The sequence below is a fragment of the Pantherophis guttatus genome, chromosome 6, assembly GCF_059756535.1.
Source record: "Pantherophis guttatus breed Tessera chromosome 6, ASM5975653v1, whole genome shotgun sequence".
In the NCBI taxonomy this organism is placed as follows: domain Eukaryota; kingdom Metazoa; phylum Chordata; class Lepidosauria; order Squamata; family Colubridae; genus Pantherophis; species Pantherophis guttatus.
Window position 1 is genome coordinate 41,484,430 of NC_142068.1, and position 17,335 is coordinate 41,501,764.

At 37.1% G+C, this 17,335-nt stretch overlaps 1 protein-coding gene across 5 annotated transcripts in view; it reads left to right on the forward strand.

Annotated features, from left to right (window-relative positions):
• ETV5 (ETS variant transcription factor 5) overlaps window positions 1–5,991 on the forward strand; it is a 33,479-nt gene extending 27,488 nt beyond the window's left edge. For all 5 annotated transcript variants that reach the window (XM_034439627.3, XM_034439628.3, XM_087872134.1 and 2 more), the window contains 2 exons: window positions 3,573–3,674; window positions 3,949–5,991. In XM_034439627.3, coding sequence (XP_034295518.1) covers window positions 3,573–3,674; window positions 3,949–4,170 — 324 coding nt within the window. In that variant the 3' untranslated portion in view covers window positions 4,171–5,991. The remainder of the gene's footprint in view (window positions 1–3,572; window positions 3,675–3,948) is intronic.
• Window positions 5,992–17,335: the final 11,344 nt, after the last annotated feature.

Consider the following 17,335-nt stretch of genomic DNA (forward strand, 5'->3'; position numbering starts at 1 on the left):
AAAAGTAACTAGATATGGAGATAGTTTCTACATATTTTATCTGTTGCAGAATTTATTATTTCTTTTGCACATTGCCTCAATAAAGAACTTTTATTAGCATTCCTACAGTATCTCAGAATGTTTTATTTATTGCTAAGCAATACTGTACCTCAATAAGACTGATCCTGCTTAAGTAGATCTATCTGTTCTGTAACTATTAGCTCAGAAGTATCTTTCAGTTTCAAATGAATAGTTCCCACAGCAATAGCAGGAAGAAAAGTTGCAAATAAAGCCATTTCTGTCTTCATGTGACTTATTCAGTCTTCTCCAGAATATCTTAAGCCAAATATAGAAGAGATGGTGAAAGTCAGTTCCACATCTTTTGCTTTAATATATTGAGCAGAAAATCACTTGATTTGGTTGTTGCAGTGCTCTGGATATTTCCCAATAGAAATTCCCTCTCTCAATTGGCTCAATTAGTTTTAAACTTTTCTCTTATCTCATCATTATGATTATATCATTCAATAGACTAAATTGCAGTGGAACCAAGCACAATGTATATTGTGTATGGCATTGTTTCTGCAAGATATATCTGCAAACAGTATAAGGTGTTGGTAATGCCACAAGAACACCATTAACCAACATTAATGATTTTTGGTGGGTTTAGGTCTCTGGGAGATGAAGAACTAACCATCTTGCTCATTGAATGTGACAACTCGCCATGGCCAACTCACTGCAGCCATCTTGTGGCCAATCCAGCACGGCCATCTCACCCTGGTCAACTTGCCACCGGACAGTCCAAATGGGATAATTCAGTGTGATAAATATTATTCGCCACTGTTTCCAATGACAATAATAGAAATAATGTAGAAGAAGCAGTGGCAGATAACATCGCTTTAAGTTATCCCATATGGGTTGTCCCACAGTGAGATGGTCACACAAAGATGGTCACAGTGAAATGGTTGTTTTAAAGACTTAATTTAAAAAATAATAAATAGCAAAAGATGGTTAAAACTTGGATTTTAGAAAGTTGCAAATAGACAGACTAAGGGTCCAGGCAAATAAGATTTTAGAATTAATTATAAGAATCCATCCCATGGGAAAATGTTTTTGATTTGAACTTTTTTAAAAAAAAAACATGATAGGTTGGGTTTTTGAAAGTTGGACACTAGAGGAAACAAGAAGGAACTAAAGGTTACAATTAAAGCAGAAGAACACTTAAATTTGACTTTCACAGAATGGAATAAAATATTTTAACACTGGACATATTAAGGGCTATTTTTGAATAATGAACCCAGAAGTTACTTTTAACAGTGTCTGCCTCTGTAGCTATAAAATTGGTTTATTTGTTCAAGATTAAAGTTTAATGATCTCTGGTAGCCTTTCATGGACTTTTGCTGATATCAGGACTGAAATGATGAGACTTTAAGGATTTATTTATAGATGAGAGATAGGATAATGGGAAGAGATCATTTGTTGTATTATAGGAGAAGCTGATAAATTATTAAAATTGTTTATACTGGTTGTGATGAAGGGAAAATTCATATCTTTATACATTTCTATTTAGTATTTTCTATTTCTCTATTTTTTCAGTTCTGCACCTTCTATTTTTATTTTTTTGTTTGTATTTTTATTATAATTATAATTTTTAATAAAATTACTGTTAAAATTGATATTATCTAAATTGTCAGAGTCTGGTGCTGGAACATGGTCATGTCAGAATTGCTACAGGATTGCTTGGATGTGTGGCATCTGCAATGCAAAAAAGGCTTTTATCTAAACATGCAAAATTTAGCAAGCATACTTCAGACCTAGAAACTTTAGAGTTTAACTTAAACCACTAAGCTTAAAAAAGCTGATGTATGCTACAATGTGTCTACCTTTGCTTTGATACTGCATTTATTGATTACAGTTGCCCCTTCAGGATATGAATAGCAAAGTTTGGGATGGGGGCAGAGAAAGATATGTGAAATACAAACCACCTCTCATTTCTAATGCCCCTTTTCTTGTGGCTTTAATTGAAATGTTTCAATAGATAAGTGTATTGGGGGAGATACATGAATTGCTTTGTATAGTAACTGCAATAATGCAGGACATTCATTGAATAAATTCTGCTTTCTCTGAAAATAATATATGTATTTAATTCGCTCTTGAATTTTCTTTCATCATTTTATCTTTACTCTGATGGAGAAAGATAATCTGACCAGTACATCACATGAACATAATTATCTGTAGAGCTGTTAAGGTCACTGGATACACTATGTATTTGGTTGAGATTGCTGTTCTAGGCTTTTGCAATGCCTCAGGTGAACGTAGGCTGCCTTGGTGCACTTAGTGCTTGGAAATCCTATTAATCTTTTCTGAGTGCTGACTGATTGTCTGTTCCATAAATCCCCTGGGAAACAGCAGGTTGGTTGGCAACCAGATTATGTCATCAGATCCCGCTCCCAAAGAGCTGAAATGAGTAATCCCCTTTATATTACTGCTGCACAGTTGTATTAGAATTTAATCAGTGCTGTTGCAACCCATTAGGTTCTCTGTTCTTCTGTTATTTTTCCTGATCATGTCTGACTAGCTGTGGCTTCAAATGCAGTTAATAAAGAAGTCATGCTAATGGCTTTTTTGGTCAATACTGTATGACTTGGCCAAAGATATTGGGATAGTTCTCAGTAACATTTCAGAAGTCACAAGCAAGTTTAAAAGGAGCAGATGTGGTACTTTATATCTCTAAAATAAGCTGAGTTTACTTTAACAATATCTGTAGGTCTTTACCGTTTTGTGCTTACTTATAAAGTGCACCATGTAGCAATACTAATCTTGTATGAAAAATAATTGGAAAAGCAAAATATATAAAGGTAGAGGAGAGGTTGCTATCTCTAAAAAGGGAGTCAATATTGAATGATATGAAAGCTAAACCTCCTTTCTCCCCACAATCATGTTGGGAAATATATGTTTAGAGTGGGGTGGGGAAATTAAGGGTGTAACTTGGCTGTGACTTGAAAATTATATATGGGCATCTATGGCAGGTTGTATGTAGCCCCCTGATTCAGTACTGTGAGAAATGTATTGAGTGAAGAGCCTATCAAATCCCTGTATGACTTTGTCAATCCATGACTGAGAGATTGAGGGCTGGTGTGATCACTCTTATGTCAGATATTTTCTAAGAACTGGTGTCTTCTCTCAAAATAATTTGGAATATGTTAGTATTATTGGCAGTCATGTTTTTTTTCTACTTAAAAATTTGGTACCAAAGATCCAATTAGGAACATGTATTGAGAAGATCAGAAGGCAGACTAGTCAAAAAATGGAGGCAAGAGGAGGGCAAGACAACTTTCCACATTATCCCACAAAATCTTCCAGTTTTTGTCGGCTGAAAACGAGAACAACCAAAATATTTTGGGTTAGGTCTGCTGAACCACAGACTACAGGTTTTAGTTCAGCAGAATTTCCAAGATATAATCTGTTCATTTCAGATTCTAAACAAAATACATTTTTCATTTGACACCCATCCCTATGGTTAACCCTTTTCAGTGATATTCCTAGAACTGGCAAACTCTGAACAGCTTCCGTAATTGCATTTTTTATCTTTTTAGGTAGCTCGTCGATGGGGGATTCAGAAAAATCGACCAGCTATGAACTATGACAAACTCAGTCGTTCTCTTCGTTACTACTATGAAAAAGGCATCATGCAAAAGGTAAAGAAGTCTTTTATCCACACTGTCAGAACAGTGTGGTTACATGGAAATAGCTTTTGACATAAAGATGTCCTTTTTTTAGCATTAGCTTTACTCCCATTCTGACTGCCTGACTGAATGAACTATGCCGGAACACTGTTCCTTGGTGTCTTTCCAAACAAGTAGCTTACGTTTATCAGGGAGGAAAGGATGGAAGGAAGTTAAGCAAGGCTCGTTACTTTGTACCTCAGGATTCTTCATCTGAATTCTAACAGGATCTTCTCTTTCTTTCCAGGTGGCCGGAGAGCGGTATGTCTATAAGTTTGTTTGTGATCCCGATGCCCTTTTTTCCATGGCTTTCCCTGACAATCAACGCCCATTTTTAAAAGCTGAACCAGACTGCCATGTGAATGAAGACGACACCTTACCTCTGACACATTTTGAAGATAATTCCGCATACCTCCTTGACCTGGACCGATGCAGCAGCCTCCCATATGCTGAGGCTTTTGCTTACTGACTTGCTCAGCAACTGACATTGGAGGCTTCAGCTCCAACAAACAAGGGCAAATTACTTTTATAAAGAGTTTCTGTTCATAAAACTGCTCCTTGCAGGTATTATCAGAAGAAGATAAATTACTTTTGAGGCCCTCTATCCTTCAAAACTGACTATAACGTGACTAGTGAATAGGATATCCAATTCTTGATTCCTTGGCTGCAGTCATGAAAAGCATTAGACAGGTGGCATTGGGGGAGCAAGGGGAAGGTTCTTGGATCCTGTTGCTAGGAACATGTGTGATGTACATGTTTGCAGGACTCCAGGTGACTGTGATTAGCAAATTGTCAAGGAAAAATGCTATGTAACAATCATTTTTTTTTTGGTACTGCTCCTTGTATAAGAGAAAGGGCTCTAATTTGCAGAGAAAATGAGCCAATGCTGCGAAAGCTTTTTCGGAAGAGATGGTGACTTAGTGTGGAATGGTTGACTTGTCCGAGCTAACTCGGCCACTTCCCCCTAGATTCTCAGTGCAAAAGTCTTCAATCTGAGAAAGCCTTTTCTTCTGGTTGTCTTTCTCCTTACTTTTTGTGGTTATTATTGATCTCAGAAAGGCAGTCCAAAGGACAGCACTTAAAATATGCAGACCTTTTGAATCTAGCAGGCCACCTTCTCTGTTGAAAGGCTGCATGTGAATGGCTTGCTTTTAAAGACAGGAAAGGGGACTTGGCCACAAAACTGCCAAGTTTAAGGGGCAACTTTCAAATCCAAATGTTTGGTGGTTGGGCTTTTTTTCTCCTTAATCAAAGGCAGTTTCTTGCTTCTGGCAGCATTTATACTAAAGGTGCTGCAGTTTGGGAGGAAGTAGTTGAAATGCATGCCCTACCCTATGCAGCTTTGTTGTCTGCCTCTGCACTAGATGCTGTCCCAAACCGTTTACACAGCTTGCTCTGCATTCGAAATGTGTTCCTTCGAAACAGCAAATGAGAGTTGCTTGGCTTTTTATCTGTTAGAGAACAGCATGTCTGCCGTACAAGGCAACTCTAGTCACTGAACTTTCCCAAAATAGCAATTTTGATCCTTGGTAGCATTCACTTCGCTACTGCTGGCTGGCTACTGCTGAACTATTTTTTTCCAATTGTTGCTGAACTTGCAAGTAAGAGAGATGAAGCATGTGTACACAGATGTATTTTTCACTTAAGTTGTGTTACGCTTTCAGATATTTGTTGCCTGATGGCGATTTTAAGAAATAAAACTTTTTTGTAAAAATTTAGAAAATGGGGAGAAAGTCAAGTTACTCAGTGTATGTGTGTACAGTATACATACATACATGTATGTATATATTTATAAAACTTCTCTGGATCCTTCAGAAATCCCCCCTCTGCTCTTTCCTGTGAGCCTTGCTGGCATGTACCAGTAATGTGCTTGGCCTAATATGCATCTCAGCTCCATGTTTCAATGTAAATGCTGTATAGGATTCCTTTTTCTGCTTTGATAACTTGGGGGATTTTTGACTAACTTCCTTTTTTTAAAAAACTCTTTATAAACGACTCAGCAACTCTCCCCAGAATGTATCAGGTCGCCTGTCACAAAGCACAGGGTGGCAGCAGCAAACTGCTGCCATCCCCATTCGGCCCCAGGGCTGAACCAAGCCAGTGGGATTAACAATGTTATTTTTGTTTGTCAATTTCTTTAATTTGGTTTGGGAGTACATAGTACAAAAAGAGTTAATCTGAGGATTGATGTGAAGTGTTTATTGCCTGAGCAGGGCTTATATATCTCCTGCAAAGCTGCATTACGTTCTGTACTGTGTACAATAAAGGACTTTTCCTTTCTGTTCAGGCATTGCTAGCATTGTTCCTTGTTTTTTGTGTTTCAAGCATTGCTGTGTAAAGGTGGGCTGATTTGCTCCTTCAGCCCCACCCCCACCAAAGTCTTCCTGTCTTTGTGATTGGGCTTCTTGACTACTTTGATTTGCCCTGCAGTCTGTCAAGCCAGCAAGTCATTTTTCTTCATCATTGTGCGACTTTGCTGATTTAAGTGACTCCCAAGGACAGTCAATATCACAGTCACAGAACTTTGCAATTCTCCCAGAACACTTATCACATGGCATCTCATTCATCACTAACCCTTAGCATCTCCTATCTTATTTTACAGATTCCTTTCCATGCATGCCAAAATATGTTATGATTGGAATATATTTTTAAAATTGTAATTGTTTTATTCTTCCTCCAAAATATAAGAACATAATGGTACTGTCCCCAGATATTTATCTTTATGACAATTCAAAGATAAAATATCTCTGAACAGTCACATCCAGCCTAGTGTCACCCAGTATGATTTGTGTAAAGTTAGGCTACTGTGCAGACCAATGGCTGAAAATGCAGTTAGGCAAAATTATGTATTTTGCAATTGGGCAGAAACAGTTAATTGCCAAGTCATCTAAAATTACTGCTATTCCTTTTGCACTTAGTTCTGTTAACATCCTCTCCCTTTCTTAGTAGCTAATGAAGAAGCAATGTGAAAACTACTTGTTTTGTAAAAGAGTAAATATTTAACAGATGTTGCTATGTCAGTAGGTGCAGATGCCAGTATCTGACTAGTTTTCATTACTTTAATGAATGGTAACCATTTTTAAAACTCAGCTATAAAATTATTGGGCTGACAAGTATTTGCTGATGTCCTGGCTTCAGTAGCAAATCACTTCTACTTTAAATAGGCTTATACCTTCACAAATCTGCTGGTGGTTGCCTTTGGTCTCTAGAGAATGATCTTACTAAGGACTCTACATAATATCCATAAATGAGGTTTCAAAAACAGGTCAAGGCTAGCTGTGTCCTGAATCAGGAAGTCAAGGCCAATCTATTTAGCAAATTTCCAAAAAGAGAAGGTGACATCTTGGCTTTTTTTAAAGGCCCAGACTGAAACGGAGATCTCATTGCTAATTCATGGAACCTCCTGGCTCCGTTTCTCTCCCCCTTAGTAGATACTAGCTTTTCATTTGCCCTTTCCTAACCAAGCTGGCAATGGCAAAAGCAGTAAGGATTAATACTTGTTTCCTACATTCTTTTCTGATCAGCTACGAGTAGCAGAGGAATAGCCTACTCGTTGCATATTGCACCCTGAAACCTTTGTATTGAAGAAGGCAACTGGAATAGGCTTGAATAGATCAGTGGTTTGCCTCTTGAGAACCCCTTTGAAAGAAATGCTGGCCTAAGCAGCATAAGTCTTACTACAGATAGAGTTTTAAATTTGTGAATATTAGGACCTTTATCTTAAAGATTTAGAACAGTTGAGTCCTTTTACTTAGACTGGAAGCTGACATTTCTGCAAAATGCTAGCACTGATACTGATTTTACTCATATATAAAGAACAATAAATACATGGAAGGAAAGGGAATCAAGCATATGAATCAGTATTAAACCTTTCAAAGATTCTTGGCTTCAAAGAATTCAACAATACACCCGTTGAAGTTAAAATATAACTGTGTTTTTCTAAATATAATACTATGTTTCAATGACAGCTAGGGAAGCCTCATTTATTTGTGATTTAATATTATCTGACATGTTTATTGGGGCTTGTTGAGATAGGGAGCTCTGTGATGAACCTAAAATGGACATAAAATGCAAGGAACTCAACAGACACTTGCAAATACCAGATTTTTTTTTCTGCCAATAGCAAGCATACTGCATATATTGCCTTGAGAATCTATATATCCCATAGATCTCAAGAATTATATAAAATAAGTTTATATTTTACTATCATTTAGGTACTATTGGTACCCTACTAATTATTTTGGAGACTGAGAGTCTATAGCATCCCCGACATGGTGTCATGTTAATAACTATCCTACCCAATTTGATGACAGCTGTAATACTAAATATCTGGAAGATACTTTCCTGAGTGAACTCCTGTAAGACAGAATTTTATTTATTAGATTGTTATCTCAGCTTTATTACTTTATAAGTTACTCAATTAATAGTCCTTCCTCCTCCTATTCTCCCCACAACAATCCTGTGAGGTGGATTGAGCTGAGTGACTGGCCCAAAATCACTCAGCCACTTTTCAGGTCTGAAGGAGGAGTAGAGCTCACAATCTCCTCATTTCTAGGCCAACACCTTAATCACTAAACTAAATTGCTTTAAACCTGTTTTGCTTCTGAAACAGTAAAATTTCAGTACAATACTTCCATTTGATAAAGTGGGGAAAGGTAGATGTTTTCTGTGCATGCAGTTGTTGAAAAGCTTGTGAACTTTGAGTTACCATGGCAATTAATTTCCTTTTCTGAGGAATACAGTTACAAGAAGATGTGTTTTATAAAGGATAAACTATACTGTGAGGATATCTCCTAAACTGCTCCTCTGAATAAAAAATTATAAAACAAATATTAAGTAGCAATTTAAATTCTGAAAACTCTTTGCTCACCATCTTTACCTTCCATACCTAATAAATTCGGGTTTTCTCAGGACATCTATTTGATCCAAACCATCTACCATTATCTTATTTCCTTGGTCTGCTATCAGGTTGTCTCAAATCAGGAGTAAACCTTTTCTGTACATGAATCATGGAGTCTTAACAAAATTTATTAAAATGAAAAGGATAGGATTACAACAGTTTCCACAAGTAAACTGTTTCCCATTTATACTAATTTATCTCTTAAAACGGGAGTGTAGAAGCTTCAGAATTTCTTTCCTCCAGCCTACAGTGAACGGGTGAGAAGGTGACACTTTTTCTCCTGCTAATGGATCTATTTACATTTTTTTTCTCCTAAATTCTTATCAGCCAGCCTACAAATTATCATTTACACCTGCCAATATTATTTTTATTAACCCATGGTATGCTTGCTTCACATGCCAAAAACATGGAGGTTTCTGATTTACTAATCATCACCTTCCGGTACCAGTTATCCTTTACTTGGTCTAAAACTTATTCTTTTTAAGTCCAGGGTATTTTTAACAACTGTATCAGATATATATTGATGGTCGTGCTCATTTGGTTCTATGAGAAAGTTATTTGGTCAATACAGCTTCAGGTTCAAAAGCTTGTTTTATTATTTACAAATATATACATGCATACAATAATGAACAGGGTGTCCTGTTGCATTTTTACCCTAACTGTATGACTCAGATGTTGAGAGGAGAGAGAAGTTCACGTGTTGTCTCGCCGAGAGATAGATGAGAGAGAGGGAAAAAAGGGGAAGATATCCAAGTGGTTTCTAGGTAAGAGTCCAATAAGAGAGTTCATTGGCTGATATAGTCACATGTGATGTCTGCAAAGACTTAACCCCTTCTAGTCTCTGGTGCATCATATGCAGGCAATATCTGACAATCTCCAAACAATATCTAAAAGTTGTCTTTGTCAGACTTTCCTCCTAAGCAACTTAGACTAGAGACAATTAATTCAAAGAACAAGTCTCTTAGACCTCTGAATAGTGATATTTATTAGAAGAAAGGTTAATGTTCCCCAACTCCTGCTTGAAGATCAGGTGGCAGCTGAGATTAGGAAGCCCTTTGTACATGCCCCAACTATGCCCATTCCTGGCCCAGGAGACCTTGTTCATGATGAGTCATAATTTAGATATTTTCCATTTAGATTATTATTAATGTGCTCTATATAGAGCATCGGTTGGGACCAGTTGATCTCAGATTCCTTTTAAATGTTGTTAGTAGGCAACTTTTTTCTCTGAATTTTAGTTGTGATTTCCTTGTTATGTTGCAAGAATGATTTCAGTGAAATTTCTATGAAATGATTCAACTTCCGGAGGTGGGCCATCTGGAGCACTTAATATGTTTAGGATTATAATCCTCAGTATCTGGCTATTAAGTATGCTGACTGTCCTTATGAGAATTGTAAACCCAAACCCATATTTATTTATTGTTTATTTATTTATTTATTGGTTCGATTTATATGCTGCCCTTCTCTGGAGACTCAGGGCGGCTTACAATGGGTTAAACAATAGCTGCCATACTTTTGTATATATATATATTTAATTTGATTTATATGCCGCCCTTCTCCGGAGACTCAGGGCGGCTTACAATGTGCTAAGCAATAGTATATACCTGCTTAGTAGGGCTTTTGGCCCCCCCAAGCGGTGTTCTATTTTATACAAAGTCAGCTTATTGCCCCCACAAACCGGGTCCTCATTTTACCTACCTCAGAAGGATGGAAGGCTGAGTCAACCTTGAGCCTGGTGAGATTTGAACTCGCAGTAATTGCAGGCAGCTGGCAGCTAAGTGCTACTTAGCAGCACTTTAGTGTGCTGCACCACCAAGGCTCCTATGAATTGCCTAACCCTGCTATACATTAATAATTAATTTATTCTCCATGTATGAGTCTGTATGATTGATTATGGACATCCACCTTGGGAAAGTATGTATTCTATGTTTGTATTATGGTTGCACAGATATGGATGATCAGTATATAGAAGAGGGTTTTATGTGGTTCATTTCATTCCCGTGACTGTATTTTTGCAGCCCAGATCTGGTAGTCATATACGAGCAGTCTCCTCATTGTTTTCAGACCTCATTAAAGTAATTAATCTAATTTTGGTACATTTTTGCTTCTTCCCCATCCTTCACATTTTGTGGTATTTCCCTGATGAAGAATTCTGGAGAGAGAAAAAACTTTTGACATGGGTTATTACCGTATTACTCATAATACTTGGACTGCTTTTGTTCTCACAGGAGCTGTCAGTAATGCATAGAAGAACTTTTAATAAAACAATATAAAATACAACTGTAAACAACAAACAATAAACACAATTTAAAGTGCAATGTTTAACAATATGATAATTATAACCATATAATGTTGTCATTTTGTTACTTAGTAAAAGTAGAACCAATTATGTCCTTCAAAAATTGGCAAAAAATATATCCATAGTGTACAAGACTTGGCTGCTCAATTAGTTAAAAGACAATTCTAATCTTTCTACAGGGTGTAGAATACAAATCCTCACCAGGATGTATATCAATCTTGATCAAATAAGCCAACTTCGTATTCCTTCCTTTTACTTTGAGCAACCTTATTTTATGTCCCATCAAATGATGTTTAAAAACTTGATTACATTTTTTCTTTGAGCCTTCTTCTAAAATTCTTCAAAACTTTAACATGCTTCTTTTGTAAATCCAATATAGGAAAATTACTCTTAGTTTGTTTTCTATATCACTTTGGATAAGAAATCAGCCAGTTTCTTGTGTGTGTATATCCAGTTTAACATCTTTTTTCATGTCATCTTTGTAGGCTGTTATTTTTAATTCCACTTTCTAACCAGTATCAATCTTGTCACGTAAAATATATTTCTCTTCCATAACATCTTCTAAACATAGTCTGTCCATAGAGAAAGAACACTTTTAAAATTAACTTCTGGGTACGTTGTTTATAAATTTCCTTCAATATCTTCAGTGTTACAATATTTTGTTTTGTTCTGTAATTAGTTTGACTGTTCTGTTCTTTTAATTATAATCTTTTAGTTCTCTCTAGTTCTCTCTAACCTCCGATTTTTAAAGTCTTATTACATTTTTTAAAAGAATTCCCATGGAAAGGATTGTTTATAATTAATTCCAAAATCTTATTTCAAATTTATCTAGACCCTTAGTCCATTTGTAACATTCTAAAGTCCAAGTTTTAATCACCCTTTTGCTGTTTATTAAAAAAAAATTAGTTTAACTTGTAGTTAAAATGTCTTTCCTGAAGGATTTAAGGAAACTGCCTTGGTGCTGTAAAATCCTTCAATGCAAAAATTCCTAATAACTGAAAGGCAGTTAACAAGTAATTTCCAAAAGTGGTTAGAAAGGGAAATATGCAAACCCATTGTCCTTTCAAAGATGATGACTGTGGTTTGAGGAAGATGGCTATTCCCTCATCTCCCAAAGCTTTAGTCCATTGCCTGTGGTTTCCTTGCAAGAAACAACTGTCTGAAGCAGTTGGTGGGCAATCTTAAATCCTCTCTTTATCCAGGAAGGAATTATTAAAGAGGAATTATTAAAGCTATTCAATAGCTCTTCATTTGTCAGGGAACTGCCTTCAGTCCACCATTTCTTCCCTGGAAGTCTGTAAATATTAATTAAGATACATAATTAAGAATCAAAAGGAAGATTCATAGATACTAGGTATTAACTGAACTTCTTAGATTGGACTATTAAATGTAGGTGATTGTATGTGTGCATGTTTATCTTTATATCTAAGTATTCTTAGGCACTTCCTAGTACATTTTAAATGTGCTTGGCATCAATCCAGCATGTTTGTATTACATATAAATAAAGGACTAAATCCCCAGGAGTTTGATACAGCTAATCCTAAATATCAGTTATAAAATAAATGTTCCTGAAATCATTATTTGCAAGAAGGTCGTTTTTCAACCTGGAAGCTACAAAAGCTATTACAAAAAATAAAGAAATGCACCCTGTAAATAAAGACACAAAGATTAACAGCGTACAATGGTGTTTAGAGCATTGTTGAGAGAGGAAAGAGAGAAACCTCCCACTTTTCTTGAGGTAACCCAAGCTTTTCTTAATGGATATGGGAGAGATTTCCTAGTGTAGCTGACTGAGCTACTAAAACCTTAAGAAGGCTTGCTTAGTGCCACTGTTATTTTTTTTCAATGCCCAGTCAAAAAAATTATTTTCTTCCCGATAGCTTTAGGATTTTAAAGATTCACATTATTGGACTATTATAGGAAAAGAACCTTGTTAATTATTGTGGCAAAAAAGGGGACTCATAACATCTTTTATCATTAACAAATATTATTAAAAGATATAAGCTTTCATGCCAGAGCACTCCTTCTGATTATACTGGGTTAATGGTTTTAGAGAGAGAATGGGACACAGGGATACATTTCTCCTATTGATGGTTATATCTCTTGATTACTTAATGGATACTGAAGTTAAGGTGCTCCTGCAGTCTTCAAATTGCAGAAAGGGAAGTATTTTCCTTCTTTTGTCCTTGCTCAGACAGTCCTGAAAGATGGAAGGAAAAAAGTCTGCTTTTGCTGTCATCGTTGAATATGGTAAAAGCAACAGTAGAGACAGGTATCTCTTATACATTGCCATTGCTGAGAAGTTTGGGAGTTGGTCCGTATTATCTAGGAGCTGACAGAATTGATGAAGTCTAATGTATATTAATAGCAGAAGCTGTTATTCTAAAATGTTGATATAGCCAAGTTCAGTGTTGGGGTTCTACCAGTTTGCCCCGGTTCAAGCGAACCGGTAATGGCAGCGGCAGGAGGCTCCACCCACCTGCCCGGACGTCATCACGGACGCTCTGCGCATGTGCAGAAGGTTCTGCGCATATGAAGAAGTGCCACGCATTAGTGATGCAAACGTATGCATGCGCGCGCTCACACTTCCGAACCAGTAGCGAAGGTAAGTGGAACCCACTACTGGCTGTAGGAAGTTAGCACCCACCCCTTTCCTGGAAGAGTGAAATATTTTAGAAAATATGAAAAAGGCAGAAATATGAGAAGCATATTTTACAGACAAAGCAGCTCCCACCTTCCTGCCCCCCACCCTTTGTCAATGGGCCATTAAGGCTTGGGCCAGTCTATTCTACATAACAAAGATCTACCTCCTTCAGGCAGAGCCATAGTAGGAATTGCGAAAGATAGGATTAGCCCTCTACACAATAGCAACAGAAACTAACACAATGGGACCCATCTAGACGAGGCTCACCACATGGCACCTGGGAAGATTGCATCAGCCAGCAAGACCCCCACCCCCTGGGAGTCTGACAACCAATCAGGATACTTTTTCGTGGCCCCAAGAAATGCAGAGCCAGAGAGAGCATAAAAACCCGAGGATTTACTGTATCTGCCCTTTTCTGTTCAGGAACTCAAGCCATGTGATCCTGTTCACCATTAAACCATCTTTCCAAGCAGTCTCCATGTTTCCAGTGTCTGTTTTCCCCACTTGGAGCAGAACCCAGAAGGATGTTTCTTCCAACATGGCCAAGTTCATATATCCAAGATGGATACATAAGGACACATAAACCTCTTTCTCTTGATTGACATGAATTATACACTAGACTAGGTGATCTGGTTGGTCCTTATCAGGGGTGGGTTCTAAATTTTTTTACTACTGGTTCTGTGGCCGTAGTTTATTTTGTGGGCGTGGCTTGGTGGTGGTGGGGTAATGTGACTGGGTGGGCATGGCCAACTTTTTTTTTTTTACTTTTAAAAGCATTTTTTCTACAACCTTAAGAGGTTGCAGAAAAAAATGCTTTTAGTGGTCTTCCATTTGTTATTTTATTCTTCTTCCCCTATATCTTAGTCTAAAACTCCTTCAACAACGCTTAAAAATGATAAGATATTTATATGTTGTATGTTGTGTAAATGTCAAATATGTGTTTTAATAAAATTATAAATTTTAAATAAAAATAAATAAATAAAAATACAGGTAGTCCTCAACTTAAAAAAAAAAAGAAAAAGAAAAAATGCTTTTAGAAGCCTCTGACGATCCCAGCTGAACTGCGCGATAATCAGAGACTTTTTTTTTTTACTTTTAAAATAATTTTTTCAGCTGAAGAGGTTGTAGAAAAAATGCTTTTAAAAGTTAAAAAAAAAAGCCTCTGATGAGGTGGGCGGGGTAAGCGAGCAGCGACTGTGCCGGGGACCGGTTCGGGGGTGTGGCCAGCCAATGTTACTACTGGTTCTCCGAACTACTACAAATTTTTACTACCGGTTCTTGTGAACCGGTGCGAACCAGGAACAACCCACCACTGGTCCTTATCTATTATGATGTGTACTAAGATTAAAAAACAGAAACACAAACTGATGGTTCCCTGTAATTTCACTCAGTGATTATGTCTTGCAGTAGGGGCCATATCAAAATTCTCCAAAACATGAAAATATAGATTGCATAACTGTACTGCTGTGCATCATTTTTAAAAGCCAATAAACATAGTCTTTGATATAATTGAAAGTATTATGTTCATTTCAAATCAAATTTTTGAGTGGTCTCTTGAGAACTTATTTCCTGTGTTGTTAAACCTTTGTTTCACATATTTATTTGTTTAAGTCTTAATGATAATCTGTTTCACAATCTTATTATAGAAAATGTCTTACTAGCTTCTGCAAATTTCTGGTTTAAGATGAGAGGTGCCTTTTGAAATAAGGTCCAAACTATGTCTCATACTTTAGATGATATCTCTGCCCTAGAAAAGGTCTAGCAATATAATTCCATATACAAAGAATGTTTGGAAATTGCTTGACCAGGAAACCTGAACCATTTTAAACACAAATTTTAATCTGTTTAATTATGGGTTATTTTAAAATTCAGCCAAATTATTTAATCCATTTTAATCTATTTTAAATTTTGTATCTCTGTGTTTTATCTTCTGGCTGTTCACCGCCCTGAGTCCTTCGGGAGAAGGGCGGTATAGAAATTTAATAAAATAAAATAAAATAAAATTTGAAACTTTTCTTTTAATTAAATTAAATTTATTTAATTTAATCTGTGATGCCATTACATGACAGATTGCAAATGCTTTCATTAAATTCCTCGGACCCTGCGAGTCCCAGGAATTTAAGTCTCTTATGAGATTACACTAGATTTATGTCTCTGATTTTTCTATATATTCTTCACAAGAAACTATTTCATATTTTTTTGTCTTGATGTAGTACATAACTGAATAACTGAATAGCTAAAGCCTATCCAACTATTAAGGAAGGGTGATCACAGCAGGCTCATTCAAACATGTTACTACAAGTCCAGAAATGTTGTTTACATTCAGTGTTTCTTAGCAATCTATTGTCTATTTATTTTCTTACTAGATGTTTTATAACTAGAAAGACCATTCAAGACAGCTTACAAAAAAAGTACATAAATAGATGTACCATGTACATCTTACATGGTAATAAAATCAATCAGTCTTAGTATCACAAAATTGAGAAATGACATTGTTTTTATTTGTGGTCTTTTTTGTGCAAAAGACTAACATTGTATTTCTTTGGAAAATCATATATGCCATGATACAATTTAATTTGCAAGGAAATTTTTTGCTTCTTTATGCAACAAATTAATGTACATTCCTTACTTAACTTACAGTATGTCACTATCTGACAACCCTACTTCTGAAAAACTTAAGAAATGTATTTATACATCAGACAAAATAGTGATCTATTAAGTAATGCTGTATTGAATAAATATTATTGATAGGTTCACATAGCACTGTGGCTTATAAACTATGGTTTATAGCAATAGCACTTATATACCACTTCATAGTACTTTACAGCACTCTCTAAGCAGTTTACAGAATCAATATATTGCCCCCGACAATGTGAGTCCTCATTTTTACCAACCTTGGAAGGATGGAAGGCTAAGTCAACCTTGAACTAGTCAGGATCAAACTCCTGGCAATGAGCAGAATGAGCAAGATCAAACTCCTGGCAGTGAGCAGAGTCATCTTGCAATAATGCATCCTAAACACTGTGCCACCATGGCTCAATCACAATGATTGAGTTTGCACAACAGTAGGCATACTATGCAGAAATCTGGATGATATTAAAGGAAGCAGGTAGGTTTGTTGCTCTTTATTGCCATATAATGAATGCCTGTGTTTTTACAAGCCGGATGCAATAAATTTGCACAACAGGCTAAACCCGTGATGGTGAACCTATGGCACGTGTGCCATAGGTGGCATGTGGAGCCATCTCTGCGGGCATGCGAGCCAACGCCCAGGTCAGCCCCACCGCACATGTCCGTTTGCCTCCTGCCGGCCAGCAGATTTTTGGGTCTCTGCCAGGAGACACCTACGCATGTCTGGGGAGGGGGGTGCAGCGGCCCCCCACACCCCATTTTTGGTTCCAGGCTTCAGGGAGGCGTGCTAGCACAAAAACAGGGTGGGGAGTGCAGTGCGCTACCCCCACCCCTCGTTTTTGGTTCCGGGAGGCTTCCGGGAGGCCTGCTAGCACCAAAACGCAGGTCGGCGCGCATGTGCGGTGGACGGGGGGAACTTGGGGGGTTGCAAGCGCATGTGCAGAGGCAGAGCCTGCAGAGGGGCATTGCATTATGGGTGTTGTGCTCGCGTGCACACTTTCAGCACCCGAGGAAAAGAAGATTCGCCATCACTGTGCTAAACCAACAGTTAACAAATGTCAGGCAAACTGACCAACTGGAAAATGTACATATAATTAGAAGCAAATTATGGTTAGTCAGCATGAATTACAGAACAGAATCACTGAAATATACTAGAAATT